The 17,220-nt window shown below is 37.7% G+C and overlaps 1 protein-coding gene across 1 annotated transcript in view; it reads right to left on the bottom strand.

Moving 5' to 3' along the window:
- Window positions 1-249: 249 nt before the first annotated feature.
- The window catches only part of LOC128642273 (serine-rich adhesin for platelets-like), a 68,521-nt gene continuing 51,550 nt past the window's right edge, over window positions 250-17,220 (bottom strand). Inside the window, exons 3-6 of the mRNA XM_053694984.1 lie at window positions 14,622-14,867; window positions 10,715-10,779; window positions 6,561-6,608; window positions 250-1,618 (exon numbers count right to left, since the gene is read on the bottom strand). Coding sequence (XP_053550959.1) covers window positions 1,127-1,618; window positions 6,561-6,608; window positions 10,715-10,779; window positions 14,622-14,867 — 851 coding nt within the window. The 3' untranslated portion in view covers window positions 250-1,126. The remainder of the gene's footprint in view (window positions 1,619-6,560; window positions 6,609-10,714; window positions 10,780-14,621; window positions 14,868-17,220) is intronic.

Raw genomic sequence — 17,220 nt, 5'->3', positions numbered from 1 at the left:
TAACTAGGTAGTTATTAAATAGTTAATAACTATTTAGTAACTACTGTACCTAGTTAAAATAAATTCAAAGTTGCCTGTAAAATAAAAATAAACCCTAAGCTAGCTACAATGTAACTATTAGTTATATTGTAGCTAGCTTAGGGTTTATTTTATAGGTAAGTATTTAGTTTTAAATAGGAATTATTTAGTTAATGATAGTAATTTTATTTAGATTTATTTAAATTATATAAGTTAGGGGGGGCTAGGGTTAGGGTTAGAATTAGGTTTAGGGGTTAATAACTTTAATATAGTGGCGGCGACGTTGGGTGCGGCAGATTAGGGGTTAATAAATGTAGGTCAGTGTCGGCAATGTTAGGGACAGCAGATTAGGGGTTAATAATATTTAACTAATGTTTTCGATGTGGAAGTGCGGCGGTTTAGGGGTTAATATGTTTATTATAGTGGTGGCGACGTTGGGGGCGGCAGATTAGGGGTTAATAAGTGTAGTTAGGTTACGGCGACATTGGAGGCTGCAGATTAGGGGTTAATAAATATAATGTAGGTGTCGGCGATGTTGGGGGCAGCAGATTAGGGGTTCATAAGTATAATGTAGGTGGCGGCGGTGTCCGGAGCGGCAGATTAGGGGTTAATAATATAATGTAGGTGTCGGCGATGTCGGGGGCGGCAGATTATTGGTTAATAAGTGTAAGATTAGGGGTGTTTAGACTCAGGGTTCATGTTAGGGTGTTAGGTGTAGACATAAATGTATTTCCCCATAGGAATCAATAGGGCTGCGTTAGGAGCTTTATGCTGCTTTTTTGCAGGTGTTAGGTTTTTTTTCAGCCGGCTCCCCCCCATTGATTCCTATGGGGAAATCGTACACGAGCACGTTTTACCAGCTCACTGCTAACGTAAGCAGCGCTGGTATTGAGGTGAGATGTGGAGCAAAATTTTGCTCTTCGCTCACTTATTTGTGGTTAACGCCGGGTTTTAAAAACATGTAATACCAGCGCTGTCTGTAAGTGAGGGGTAAGCATAAACTGCTCATTAGCACCGCACAGCCTCTAACACAAAACTCATAATCTAGGCGTAAGTTTGTTAATAATTTACAAATTTCCATAGATTTTTCTCTTTCATTATTATTTTCTTATTCTATATTTTTTTTTTTTTTTGTTGAAGTGGTTTCAGAACTTGTTTCAGTGAATTTAGTCACTGTAGAACTGTCAGACACAGAATGTGTAGTAGCAGTTGTGGAACTTTTAGATGTAGCTGTAGAGTGTGTAGTAGCAGTTGTGGAACTTTCAGATGTAGCTGTAGAGTGTGCAGAAACATCTGTTGGGTGTTTATAACTGGTTGTGTTGATTCCGGAAGTGGTTGAGTGTTCAGGACTTGAGCTGGTGGTTTCTGTCTTTAAGCTGCTGCTTCCTGTAACTGTGATATGTTCTGTTCTTGAGGTCACATGTACTGAAGTTGAAGATGCAATTGATGCTGTTGTTGAGTTATGTTCTGGTGGAGACGTGGTAAATGGTGTTGTAGAACCAACATACTCTGGGTACTTGGTACTGAGTGGCACCGCAATTACCACCACCAATAACACTAAGAGAATGACCAAAAGAGGGAAAAGCCAAGGACGGTGCATCTGAAAAGCAAAGGACAAAACATTCACTACCATTGGTAGCTCTGAGACCACTGATTCTATTTTATTTTTTTATTTTTCTTAGATAATATGCAGCTTATGTAAAAAGAAAAAAAGAGAGGAAGAAAAGAGAAGCACTAAACTGTAAATCAAATATTTATAATAGTTCTTCCTATGGGCTGTGCCAACCCCAGGTGCAGTTTCTCTTTTACACCATTTGTACCTTTCACATAGGAGAACCTTATATCAGTCTGATTTCATCCAGAAAGACAGTTCAGCACTAAAATACCAGACAAATCTCATTTGATTTAATGCTTTACAAAGTTAACCCCAGACCTACAATTTGGCATATATTGATCTCATAAGGTCAGGTGCAGCTGTAGCTCTCTAAAGCACATTGGGCTGGGTGTTTATATCTGGATCCCCCTCTTATGGAGGCAAAATCCCAAGGATGATTTCCATATAGAAGTGATAGACAGAGAGGCAAAGAGGAGATTGGAACAATTGTAAAATATTTTGTTTAAAACATAAAAGGAAATAGTGTAAGAGTGCCCTCTAGTATCCATTGTACGTAAACTGTGTAAGAGTGCCCTCTAGTATCCATAGTATGTAAACTGTGTAAGAGTGCCCTCTAGTATCCATAGTATGTAAACTGTGTAAGAGCGCCCTCTAGTATCCATAGTATGTAAACTGTGTAAGAGCGCCCTCTAGTATCCATAGTATGTAAACTGTGTAAGAGCGCCCTCTAGTATCCATAGTATGTAAACTGTGTAAGAGCGCCCTCTACTATCCATAGTATGTAAACTGTGTAAGAGTGCCCTCTAGTATCCATAGTACGTAAACTGTGTAAGAGCGCCCTCTAGTATCCATAGTAAATAAACTGTGTAAGAGCACCCGTTAATATCCATAGTACGTAAACTGAGTAAGAGCACCCTCTAGTATACATAGTATATTAACTGTGTAAGCGCACACTCTAGTTTTAAAATGTATAAAGAGTCTCTTAAACTAAAAAAATAGTTCTGTACTATTATTTTTTTTTTCAAAAAAACCCCATATTAAATATGTACAGCCAGGAAGTAAATGATTTCTTTTTTTATTTTGATTAAAAAAATGTTTTTAAATATTACTTCTATAATACAATGCACACGCACTAGACATATTACACTAGACATATTACTAATTCAGAACTCAATAATTATAAACATACCTATGTCAAGATTTATCATTATATTAACTGAAATCCAAATATGTTGTGCCACACAACCACATTTGTACAGCTTTGTAGAACTTTACATTCATATACCTAGATTACGAGTTTTGCGGTAACAGGGATGCGGTGCTAACGAGCAGTTTTTCTCACCGCTCACTTTCATACAGCGCTGGTACTGCGAGTTTTCATAAACCCGGAGTTAAAAGACAAGAAGTGAGTGGAGAGCAAAATTTTGCTCCAAATCTCACTACCAGCGCTGCTTAAGTCAGCAGTGAGCTGGTGTAACGTGCGCGTGCACGATTTCCCCATAGGAATCAACGGGGAGAGCCGGCTGAAAAAAAGTCTAACACCTGCAATAAAACAGCGTTTAGCTCAGTAACGCAGCCTCATTGATTCCTATGGGGAAATAAAATTTATGTTTACACCTAACACCCTAACATGAACCCCGAATCTAAACACCCCTAATCTTACACTTATTAAACCCTAATCTGCCGCCCCGACATCGCCGACACCTGCGTTATACTTATTAACCCCTAATCTGCCGCTCTGGACATCGCCGCCACCTACATTATATTTATGAAACGCTGATCTGCTGCCCCCAACATCGCCGACACCTACATTATATTTATTAACCCCTAATCTGCCGCCCCCAATGTCGCCGCCACCTACCTACATGTATTAACCCCTAATCTGCCGTCCCCAACGTCGCCACCACTATACATTGCCCCAAAGTAATCAGCTCATTTATCTGTAAAAAAAAATACAAACAACCCCCCCAACAGTAAAACCCACCACCCACACAACCAACTCCCCAAATAAAATACTAACTAAAAAAACCTAAGCTCCCCATTGCCCTGAAAAGGGCATTTGGATGGGCATTGCCCTTAAAAGGGCAGTTAGCTCTTTTGCGGGCGCAAACCCTAACCTAAAAACCCCCCCCACCCAATACACCCTTAAAAATAAACTAACACTAACCCCCTGAAGATCGACTTACCGGGAGACGTCTTCATCCAAGCCTGGCCGAAGTCCTCAACGAAGCCGGGAGAAGTCTTCATCCAAGTCGGGCGAAGTGGTCCTCCAGACGGGCAGAAGTCTTCATCCAGACGGCATCTTCTATCTTCATCCATCCGGCGCGTCCCTTAGATTTTGATTGGCTGATAGAATTCTATCAGCCAATCGGAATTAAGGTAGAAAAAATCCTATTGACTGATGCAATCAGCCAATAGGATTGAGCTTGCATTCTATTGGCTGATTGGAACAGCCAATAGAATGTGAGCTCAATCCTATTGGCAGATTGGATCAGCCAATAGGATTGAACTTCAATCCTATTGGCTGATTGCATCAGCCAATAGGATTTTTTCTACCTTAATTCCGATTGGCTGATAGAATTCTATCAGCCAATCAGAATCTAACAGACGCCATCTTGGATGACGTCACTTAAAGGTACCTTCATTCTGTGTTAGTTGTCGGATGAAGAGGATGCTCCGTGTCGGAAGTCTTGAAGATGGACCCGCTCCGCGCCGGATGGATGAAGATAGAAGATGCCGTCTGGATGAAGACTTCTACCCATCTGGAGGACCTCTTCTGCCCGGCTTGGATGAAGACTTCTGTCCATCTGGAGGACCACTTCGCCCAGCTTGGATGAAGACTTCTCCCGGCTTCGTTGAGGACTTCGGCCCGGCTTGAATGAAGACGTCTCCTGGCAAGTCGATCTTTAGGGGGTCAGTGTTAGGTTTTTTTAAGGGTGTATTGAGTGGGTTTTTTTAGGTTAGGGTTTGGGCCTGCAAAAGAGCTAACTGCCCTTTTAATGGCAATGCCCACCCAAATGCCCTTTTCAGGGCAATGGGGAGCTTAGGTTTTTTTAGTTAGTATTTTATTTGGGGGGTTGGTTGTGTGGGTGGTGGGTTTTACTTTTGGGGGGGGGTTGTTTGTATTTTTTTTACAGGTAAAATAACTGATTACTTTGGGGCAATGCCCTGCAAAAGGCCCTTTTAAGGGCTATTGATAGTTTAACTTAGGCTAGAGTTTTTTTTTATTTTGGGGGGGCATTTTCTTGTTTGATAGGGCTATTAGATTAGGTGTAATTAGTTTAAATATCTGTAATTTGTTTTTTATTTTCTGTAATTTACTGTTTTTTTTTTTTTGTACTTTAGATAATTTAATTTAATTTATTTCATATTGTTTAAGTTTATTTAATTATAGTGTAGTGTTAGGTGATATTGTAACTTAGGTTAGGTTTTATTTTTTACAGGTACTTTTGTATTTATTTTAGCTAGGTAGTTATTAAATACTTAATAACTATTTAATAACTATTCTACCCAGTTAAAATAAATACAAACAGCAGATTAGGGGTTAATAATAATAAACTAGTGTTTGCGATGCAGGAGTGCGGCGGTGTTAGGGGTTAATATGTTTATTATAGCGCTGGCGATGTCTGGAGCGGCAGATTAGGGGTTACAAATTTTATTTTAGTGTTTGCGATGCGGGAGGGCCTCGGTTTAGGGGTTAATAGGTAGTTTATGGGTGCTAGTGTAATTTTTAGCACTTTAGTTAGGAGTTTTATGTTACAGCGTTGTACCATAAAACTCTTAACTACTGACTTTCAAATGCAGTAGGAATCTTGGTGGTAGAGGGTCTACCGCACACTTTATGGCCTCCCAGGACAGACTAGTAATACCAGCGGTATGAAAATCCCATTGAAAAAAGACTTTACGAAGTTTACGTAAGTCATTTTGCGGTAAGGCCAAAAAAGTGTGCAGTGACCCTAAACCTTCAAGACTCTTAATACCAGCGGTAGGAAAAAAGCAGCATTAGCACCTGTTAACGCAGCTTTTTCAGCTACCGCAAAACTCGTAATCTAGGCCATAGTAAGTGAACTGATTTAAGTGTGGGCATCAATTTAAACTTAACTAAAGTTAAAGTAGTAGCTAATGCTAATGTTACAAGCCTGAGAACAGGTCTGGCAAAGAACATAAGTGAAGCATACATACTTATTGGCTTACCCTGCAATCAACTGACATAAGACATTGCTAAATTGATATTGAACAGTGTAAATTTGATCTTTTGAAGCCAACAGCCACCTTTAGAGTTTAACCGCACAAACAAATCAACTAATGGGATATCCCTTCATTGTTTTCTGATAAATGCAACATAAATAGAAAATATAGATTTTTTTTTGTTTATTTTATATTCATCTGAAAACAAATGTTGATTCTAGACCATCAAATTTTGGAATGCAAAAAAATTGAGGATCACATATTCTGCTACTTATTCCTAACATTATTTAATGAATATTTTTTATTTATTTTAAATTATCCCCCTCCATTATCTCTCTCTTTGCCCTGCAGGAAGTACTGAACACATAAAAAGTCACTAATTTCTGTTAAAGTCTGTGATCATACACATACACATACACATTGACACATGCGCACACACACTGACTGACACATGCACTTACTAACAAACACACATACATGCACAAACTGACACACACACACACAGGCACATGCACTTACTGACAAACACACATACATGCACAAACTGAAACACACACACACTGACACATTCACACACCGACACACAGTGGAACATACACATGGACTGAGACACACATACCTTGAGACACACATACAGACACACTGAGACACACACATTTATAAAAAGCACTGTTCCGTAGCGACTTATTCACACAATCTTCTATTTCTAGTATAAAAATGAATTATTACTTCTACTTACCTCCCATAAACTGTTGTTGCGAGTTCCAGAAAAGGCACCAGTGTTTCCCTGTAACAGAACATGCCCACACTATGGTCAGCAGTTGTATAATATATAGTTATTAAATATTCATCAGGTATTAGAAGCTTGTTTGATAAGAATGTATTACATTATTACTCTTACAATGAAGGAGCTAGTTATGTGCTTGTGAAGCCACTATCTTACATTCAGATTGCTGCGCTGCGGAATCTGTTGGTGCTCTACAAATAACCAGTAATAATAAAGATGTCTTGCAATGTACATAGCCAAGCTGACAGCCATGTTTAGGTATTACAGTATAAAGGATTCTGTTTGGTTTCTGAGTGATTCTAATTTATAATGCACTGTTTATATGCACTATACACATATGCTGTACTTTTTGTTTTATCATCTACTTAAAGGGCTGTTAAATAACAAATACACGCTAGACATAATGATGTATTCAAAGCAAATATTAGCTTTAGAATAATATTTAGATGTATTTTACCATGATATCAGTTGTTTAAATATTAAATGATATTTGTAAAAGTTTAGTTTCCATAAATTACTCTAGATTCTATAAAGTAATGGGAGCCGCCATGTTTGAACTAGTTTTCTATTGATCTCTGTCTTCTGCTGAGAACAATTAGGGAAAGATATATAAACCAGGCAATAAAGTAGTTTGTGTAAACAAGGCTGTGTGTAATACCACACAACCTTGTTTGTATTAGTCTATTTTATTGCCTGTTTTATGTATCTGCTCCTAATTGTTTGCAGCAGGACAGTGAGATAAGCTTAATCCCTTCACTACTGGAACTTTCAGAGAACAGCTTCCAAAATTATGGAAAATATTTAGGATTTTTGCTATCACTCCAGTTAAACAAAAATAGAGGCTTGTTTTTTTTATTTACCTGTCAAAACTATATATACTTTCTTAAGTAGACAACCCAAGACCCATTTTGGTATATTTCATTCCACCATTTCCCTGCCAACTGCAATCATATAAAAAAAATATTGTTCACTTTTTCACAAACTTATTTCACTGAAATTATTTACAAACTGCTTGTGTAATCATGGAAAAAAAAGATTGTAAAAGCTTATTTGGGATCCCCTTTGTTCAGAAATAGTAGACATATATGGCTTTGTCATTGTTTTTTGGTAAATAGAAGGCCGCTAATTGCAGTTGTGCACCACACTTCTATTATTCCTGGCAGTGAAGGGGTTAAAAAGGAAGCTTGTAAGGTTAATTTTAGCTTTAGTGTAGAGATTACCCTCCCCTATGACACCTTCCAAAAAAACTCTCTTCCCTCCCTCACCCCCACTGGTCACCACCGTCTTAGGTACTGGCAGACAGTCTGCCAGTATGAAGATTTAAGGCAATTTTTTTAATGAAATATTTTTTTTTATATTTTGTAATATTTTATGCAGTGTAGGATCTCCCTTACCCTTCAACCTCCCTGATCCCTCCCAAAAAAAACCCTCTAACCCCCCCCATCTAACTAGTGTACTGGCAGCTGTCTTTTTTATTTTAATTTCTGTAGTGTAGTGGTCTCCCCAACTCTGGATTGTTAGTTAGGGGGCCCCCACCCTTTTTCTTTAATGTAGCTCCCCTTCTCTCCCTGCCCCTTTATTTATTCTATTTTCTGTAGTGTAGATGAATCACACTCCCTCCCCCTTCCACTGTTGGACCATCCACCTGCCTCACAGATTCCTTCCCACACATCACGCCGGCACCGGTAGATGACACACACAGTGTCTCCGTCTATAATAATCTGGCATTTACTTCATTTGGAACTGGAGCACTAGATGGAAGATCTGAAGACAGATGTGATGAGCTCAGGAACTCCAGCTCTTGGCTATAACTCAACAGTCAAGATTGCTGGAGCTTCCTGCAGCTCAGACGTATATAAATGCCATGCAGTACAATAAGCAAAGTAAAACAAAAATACAAAAACAGGAGCGCTACAGCTGAAGGTGGAGGGGAAAGTTATTAAATCCAATATAAGTAATATAAAGTGACCTGTGTATTAATAAATGTGAAAGTCTAAGTGTTAGGTGAAAGGTATATACCTTCAATAGAAACGTGCAAATGCTATTAAAACAATGAGCAAGAACAGTACCAAATTAATTAGTAATAAATAATATCTAATAGAAGCGAAAATAATCAGATGTAGTTGCAACCTGAAGTGACTTTTCATTTGTTTGTAGCTGGAGCTACAACTCACATATTTACCACCTTTGAAATATCTGTGATTGTGATTTGCCAATCACAGACTCTGGACTGAGACAACCACTAACAACTAACAACTAACTGTTCTAATAAGCAAGCACTTTTTGTTGGCCTACTTTGGAATTCACTGATCCTTTGAAAATTTTGGAGAACGCCTAATAGAGTGTTTTTTCTACACATTACCTCTACAAGTATCTTGCGTACTGTCAGGCACTTAAGAGCAGATAATTTATGCTGTGGAAACCAACAGTTACCATCTTGAGCTGAACTGCAATTAGGCCCAATCAGGCGGCTTATCCAGGACAGCGTCCATAAAGATGACGTCATCCTGCTACGGCTGTAATTCCACTCAGAGAGGACACAGAGTGTATACAGCCTGGGGGTAAGCCTGCGTTTGCTAGCAAACAAATATACTTTTGGGACTTTCTCTTTACCATTGAGATATTGAACAGACTAAGTCAATAACCGCTGGCTCTATTTTCACAGATTTTTTATGTGGTGGCAACCTTAGTTTTATAGTTAACGGAGACGTCCGTTTTTAATATATTTTTAATATAATTCTCTCAGTGATTAATTTGATGTTTGGTTTTTATATGTGTTATTAAATCTTGGCACAAGCCATTTTTTCCCATATTTGTTTGGACATTGATTATTTTCGCTTCTATTAGATATTATTTATTACTAATTAATTTGGTACTGTTTTTGCTCATTGTTTTAATAGCATTTGCACGTTTCTATTGAAGGTATATACCTAACACTTAGACTTTCACATTTATTAATACACAGGTCACTTTATATTACTTATATTGGATTTAATAACTTTCACCTCCACCTTCAGCTGTAGCGCTCCTGTTTTTGTATTTTTGATTTATTGTTATTACCTATGTGAGGGACTCATAGGTTCTTTCAGGAGTTTGGTGGCCTCACCCTGTGCTCATTATATATCCCTTGTTTGACAATAAGCAAAGTACTGCACAACGTATACAGTGTATATATATATATATATATATATATATATATATATATATATATCAAAATGAGTTAAGGGGTTAAAACTTAAGTTTAGACATGACGGTAACCATTACTTCATAGAAACTCAGTAGAATTAAAAACAAATTACAGGGAACTGGGATAAAAGATAGAATGTATATGTAAAGTAGATTACAAATCAGTTTAACTACACATAATTAAACATGTTATGTTATATTACAATCTTATATAATTTATTCCTTTAAGTATAAGTGGGTAAATAGCTTCTTCCTATTAACTCAAGATAAAAAATGTTTGACCAATCACATATTGGAGGAAGATATACATGAATAACATAAAGCAATATTTCATTGGAGTAACTGATCTCAGCAGTGCCTTCATTTTGCAACCCATACTTTTTATACAAAAATACAAAGCATATTAAGCTATAAGTATATTGTAACATATTTATAACCAAACATGTAACTCTGTTTTTAAATATGGTAAACATGTAATCTAATTATGAGCATATGAGGTATAGTACAAATAAGCATATTTTTGAGCCAAATAGCAAAGTTAGAACTTTTATTTCTAATGGGTTTAAGATAATATCACTTATAAACACTTAAAAAATATTTTTCTCTTACATAAGTCAAATGCCAAAACATGTCTAAGATGAAAGCAAAATATTCTAGTATGTTTGATTGTAATGCATTATTTAATTTGATTAAAAATAAAAAGCAAATAAAGTCAAAATATAAACTCTAAAACATAATAAACGTTGTTGCATTGTCACATTGAAAACTATATAATGTAACTGATGAAATGCATAGCAATAGTGAAAAATATATATGCAATAGAGGAAAAAAAAGACCTTTGCCTGAGGAGACAAAAGGAGAATTTATTTTTCATAACTCACTGCTGTTGTGCACATTATTATAGGAACACAGGGTATTACCGAAAATGAAGAGTCTGTTCCTCCAGTAAAGTTGTCATTGTATGAAAATCCACCTGTCCTTTTCCCTGGTAATAAATATGAAAACAAATTATTCATTTTGGTTATGCAGACTGATTGAGCAATGAGCATATCATATAGTAACCTACAATACAAATACAGTATTAGAAGTGTATGAATCTGAAGTGGACGGCTGGGGAGAAACTGGGAAATGTAAAACGAGGAAGAGATGAAAGGTCATTATTTCAAAGATGGTTCTAGATCAGACGTGTGCTTTGGAAAATCATTTTTTTAGGAAATAAAAAAACCCTCTTTTGCATCATCCAAAAGTCATTAATTGGTTGTTTGGAATTTGTTTGGTAACCAAAAGCCATACATCCCCTATTACCTGTGGGGAAATTGTTCAGAGCAGAAGAAGAGAAGTTGGGAAATATTTAAACTTAAAGGGACAGTCTAGACCCAATACTTCTTTATTACTTATTGTTTATACCAGAAAATCATCCTGCAACAGGTTCCACATCTATAAGATTGTAAGAAGTACATGAAACGTTTAAATAATCATCATTTGTTATTGTTAACATAAACAGTATATATTTGCTAACAGTAAGAACATTAACCCCTTTGTGCTGGTACTATAGTGTTAACATCAAAACAAAGTTTCAATGTGAACACTATTAGTAAAAATTAAATCATGTGATCGTCGATGCAGATTTTAAGGCCGGGATCGGAACATGGGGTACTGCCTAGGCTGCTAGACATGCCCCATGTCGATTCTTAGGTGCGTCAAAGGGGGAAACTGCAGGACGGCATATAAGGTAGCAATTTCCATGATGTCCTAACGGTGTTAAAGCACAGTGCTCTTAGGATCACATATAGGCCTCTAGTTATCAAGCCGTCAACCGCAAATACGCTGGATTTCCGCAGCGTATTTGTGGCGAACCTGATTCGTCTTAGTTTTCAAACCCTACAGACCGGCAAAAGTAGAATTTTGTGATGTAACATACGATCTGCCGGTCTCAGTCCGACACAAATCGATGCTTATGTCACTACAGATGTTCCGAACGCAAGTTCGGCACAATCTGAATACTTTTGGAAGTTATCAAATTTCTACCAGGTACGCTCGCCACTATTCCAGCCCAGCGAATGCCATAGGAATCAATGGGAGTCGGAAAGCAGCGAAAGCTCATGTTCGCTGCTGCCCGATATCCCATTGATTTCTATGGGAATGTCTACACCCAACCCTACTCTAAAACCCACCCAATCCCCCCTTAAAAAACCTAACACTAACCCCCTGAAAATCACCCTACCTTAAGACGTCTTCACCCAACCGGGCCGAAGTCCTCAACGAAGCCAGGCAGAAGAGGTCCTCCAGATGGGCAGAAGTCTTCATCCAGACGGCATCTTCTATCTTCATCCATCCGGAGCGGAGCGGGTCCATCTTCAAGACATCTGACGTGGAGCATCCTTCCAGGCCGACAACTACCCGACGAAAGAATATTCCTTTAAATGATGTCATCCAAGATAGCGTCCCTTAAATTCCGATTGGTTGATAGAATTCTATCAGCCAATCGGAATTAAGGTAGGAAAAATCCTATTGGCTGATGCAATCAGCCAATAGGATTGAGCTCGCATTCTATTGGCTGTTCCAATCAGCCAATAGAATGTGAGTTCAATCCTATTGGCTGATTGGATCAGCCAATAGGATTGAACGTCAATCCTATTGGCTAATTGCATCAGCCAATAGAATTTTTCCTACCTTAATTCCGCTCCGCTCCAGATGGATGAAGATAGACGATGCCGTCTGGATGAACACTTCTGCCAGTCTGGAGGACCTCTTCTGCCCAGCTTCATTGAGGACTTTGGCCCGGTTGGGTGAAGATGTCTCAAGGTAGGGTGATCTTCAGGGGGTTAGTGTTAGGTTTTTTTAAGGGGGGATTGGGTAGGTTTTAGAGTAGGGTTGGGTGTATGGGTGGTGGGTTTTAATGTTGGGGGGTATTTTTCTTTTTTTTACAGGTAAAAGAGCTGATTACTTTGGGGCACTGCCCAGCAAAAGCCCTTTTAAGGGCTATTTGTAATTTAGTATAGGGTAGGGCTTTTTATTATTTTGGGGGGCTTTTTATTTTTTAGGGGGATTAGATTAGGTGTAATTAGTTTAAAAATCTTGTAATTATTTTATTATTTTCTGTAATTTAGTGGTGTCTTTTTTTGTACTTTAGTTAATTTTATTTAATTGTAATTAATTGTAGTTAATTTAGGGAATTTATTTAATTATAGTGTAGTGTTAGGTGTAATTGTAACTTAGGTTCAATTTTATTTTACAGGTAAATTTGTACTTATTTTAGCTAGGTAGCTATTAAATAGTTAATAACTATTTAATAACTATTGTACCTAGTTAAAATAAATACAAAGTTGCCTGTAAAATAAATATAAATCGTAAAATAGCTACAATGTAACTATTAGTTATATTGTAGCTATCTTAGGGTTTATTTTATAGGTAAGTATTTAGTTTTAAATAGGAATAATTTAGTTAATGATAGGAATATTTATTTAGATTTATTTAAATTATATTTAAGTTAGTGGATGTAAGACTTAGGTTTAGGGGTTAATATGTTTATTATAGTGGCGGCGGTGTAGGGGGGGCAGTTTAGGGGTTATTATCCATAATATAGGTGGCGGCGGTATAGGGGGCAGCCGATTAGGGGTTAATATGTATAATGTAGGTGGCGGTGGGCTCCGGGAGCGGCAGTTTAGTGGTTAATAAATATAATGTAGGTGGTGGCAGTGTAGGGGCGGCAGATTAGGGGTTAATAAATATAATGTTGGTGGCGGAGGGGTCCGGGAGCGGCGGTTTAGGGGTTAAATAATTTATTTTGTTGTGGCGGGGTAGGGGTTTATAACGTTATGTAGGTGGCGGCGGTATAGGGGGCGGCAGATTAGGGCTTAATATGTATAATGTAGGTGGCAGTGGGCTCCGGGAGCGGTGGTTTAGGGGTTAATACATTTATTAGAGTTGCGGCGGGGTCCATGAGCAGCGGTTTAGGTTTAATAACTTTATTTAGGTGTGGCAGGGTCCGGGAGCTGCGGTATAGGGGGTAAAACAGTTTAGTATAGTGTGGGTGCTTAGTGACAGGATAGCAAGAAAGCTGTGAAAAAGCCGAATAGCAGAGAGATCGATGACTGTTAGTTAACAACAATCCGTTGCTCATCGCCCCGTACTTGGTGCGTGGCTTTTTGATAGCTTTTTTTGATAATTTTGGAGAACGTATGCAGCAGCGATGTTAGGCGAATTTAGGCGAGCGTATTGGTACCGTCGAATGCAGGTAAGTTAACGGGTTGATAAATAGAGGCCATATTGTCCAAATGGCTTGAATGAGTTAAATAGCATGTCTATTTGAAAAACATGGCATACATTGTACAACATACTACTGGGATTCATTGCTAAAATAGCTCTAGAAATATATTAAAAGGTGACACAAAATTCTACAAAAGTGACTTTGTAGGTAAGAAAACAAAATTGACGTTTGGTAAAATATTATAAAAATTAGGAATATGGAGTGGGAGGAGGAAATGACCTACAAAAGCTAAAATAGACAACAGAATTAAAGAAGAGAGAAGGTTTATAAGAGGGAAGTATTAGCGGAAGAAAGAGAAATAAGATGGGGATAAAGAATGAGAAACTTTGAGTCAGGCTTAGGGGTTAGAGGTTAGAGTATTAAAGGGAATAAATGAGAATATAAATAATTATTTAAATAAAGGGAAGGAGACAGTGAGAGGAGAAAGAGTTGTGTAAAAACAAATTCCCCTTAGCACTTGTGTTGGATTTTTCATTACTCAGTAACAATACTTGCTCCAGATAAATGAAGCTATTAGAGGCTCCAGCTCAGTAAGTGCACTTGAGTTTTATTGTTACCTTTTAAAATTCTTTTCATGCTCGTTAACTTTTCATTCAATGTGTCAGCAGCGTTTAGGTTCTGCAGTCCAATGGATCCATTTGTACGAGAACCACTAGATCTAAGACAGGCTTTTTCTGCTTTTGAGAAGAGGAAGAGATCTCCGGCTAGTCTCCCGATACTGGGCTGTGTCTGAAGGATACGGGCTCTCTCAAGATCACTGCTGTCATCAACATCATCAATCACCACCAGAATCTTCTCCCTGTCTACAAACACAGACACTGTAAAATATGGGGTAACTTTGTTTCATTTACAATTATTTGTATTAGGTTTTAGGTCATTACCAATAAATTATATTGCTGCCGTATCATTTTTAGGGAGGGAGCAAGGGGAATGAAGGAGAGGGGAATCCTATATGGGATCCAATGTGGGAAAGGGATCTAGGAAGGGGTAGGGTAAAAGGGGGGGCAGCTACACTGCAGAAAAAAAAAAGTTTTTTTTTGTTTGTGTTTTTTAAAATAATTATAAATTTCAGCAAACTTGGGTAATGGCAGATAGCTGCCAGTATCTAAGATGGCGGCATTTTTTTATTGCAAAGTTTTCACAGTGTGTAATATATATATAAATGTGTGCATGCACCAATCAGTAGCTAGCTCCCACTAGTGTAGGATATGTGCATATTCTTTTTCAACAATGGATACTAACAGAACAAAGCAGATTCGAAAATAGAAGTGAATTTTAAAGTGTCTTAACCACTTAATGACCAAGGTTGTGCTAGGTACATCCTCCAAAAAACAGTCCTTAACAACCATGAATTTACCTACCACGTCCTTGTTTAAAATGAGCACTGGAAGCATTCGCAATTGCTTCCAGCTGCTCTCAGGGTATTGCAGCGATGCGTCAATATTGAGGCATCTTGGCAATACACTCCATTCAATAACCGATGCAGAGCGGGCCACTCTGTGAGGGGGAAGGAGGGATAGGGGGATCCAATGTGGGAAAGGGATCTGGGAGGGGGGAGGGTAATGAGGGGCAGCTACACTACAGATTTTTTTAAAATAAGTATAAATTGCATCAAACTGGGTACTGGCAGACAGCTGTCAGTACCTAAGATGGTGGCAAATAAGTAGAGGGAGGAGGGATAGAGAGCAGTTTGGGGGGATCCTACATTGCAGAAAATATATTTTAAAAAAATATTGAGAAAAAAAAGTGCATTTTATTTTCATACTGGCTGACTTTCTGCCAGAACTTAAGATGGGGTTGACCATTGGGGAGTGAGGGAGGGAAGAGAGCGGTTTGAGAGGGATTAGGAAGGGATCAGGGGGTGGGATGTGTCAAGTGGTAGGGTAATCTATACACTAAAGCTAAAAATCAACTCTACAAGCTACATAATTAACCCCCTCACTGCTGAGCATAATGCAAGTGTGGTGAGCAGCTGCAATTAGCAGCCTACTAATTACCAAAAAGCAATGTCAAAGCCATAAATGTCTGCTATTTCTGAACAAAGGGGATCCCAGAGAAGCTTTCACAACTATTTGTGCTATGATTGCACAAGCTGTTTGTAAATAATTTCAGTGAGAAACCTAAAGTTTGTGAAAAAGTTGAATGATTATTTTTATTTGATCACATTTGGCAGCGAAATGGTGGCATGAACTATACCAAAATGAGCCTAGATTAATACTTTGGGTTGTCTACTAAAAATATATATATAGTTTTGATAGGTAATTTTTTTAAAAAAAGGCTTTATTTCTGTTTAAATGGAGTGATAGCAAAAATGCTAAAATTCCCGGTCCTTTAATGGGTTAAGGGGGTAAACATTGGGTATTTCTAAACTCAGACCACAATTTAGAAACTATTTAGCATGGGTGTTGTTAGTGGTTGTAGATGTGTAACAGATTTTGGGGGTCAAAGTTAGAAAATGTGTGGGGGTTTTTTTTCAATTTTTTCATCATATGTTAAAAATAAAATTATAGCAAATTATAAGATATGATGAAAAACGGCGAGAAAAACGGTATATAATATGTGTGGGTACAGTAAAAGAGTAAGAGGAAAATTACAGCTAAACAAACACCGCAGAAATGTAAAAATAGCCCTGGTCCTTAACGGTAACAAAATTGAAAAACCGTCTGGTCACTACAGGGTTAAAAATACATGTTCTATCTGATTCTTGGAAGATTAATTTTGACTTTCCTATCCCTTTAACTACAAAATCCCCAAGACTTTAATGATGAATTTTGTAGAAAAAAAATAATTAGATAATCTTTTATAAAGGATTGTAAGAGACCCCTGTATGTTCTGTTGCAATTGGTTCTTTTAATTATTCAAATTATATAATGTTAAAGGGACAGTTAAGTCCAAATTAAACTTTCATGGTTCAGATAGGACATGTAATATTAAACAACTTTCCAATTTACTTTTATCACCAACTTTGTTTTGTTCTCTTGGTATTCTTAGTTGAAAGGTAAACCTAGGAGGTTCATATGCTAATTTCTTAGACCTTGATGGCCACCTCTAACTGAATGCATTTTGACACTTTTTCACCACTAGAGGGCGTTAGTTCATGTGTTTCATATTACATAACATTGTGCTCATGCACGTGGAGTCAGCACTGATTGGCTA

The sequence above is a fragment of the Bombina bombina genome, chromosome 11 (genome assembly GCF_027579735.1).
Source record: "Bombina bombina isolate aBomBom1 chromosome 11, aBomBom1.pri, whole genome shotgun sequence".
NCBI classification, from domain to species: domain Eukaryota; kingdom Metazoa; phylum Chordata; class Amphibia; order Anura; family Bombinatoridae; genus Bombina; species Bombina bombina.
This window is presented reverse-complemented; position numbering and strand designations above follow the sequence as displayed.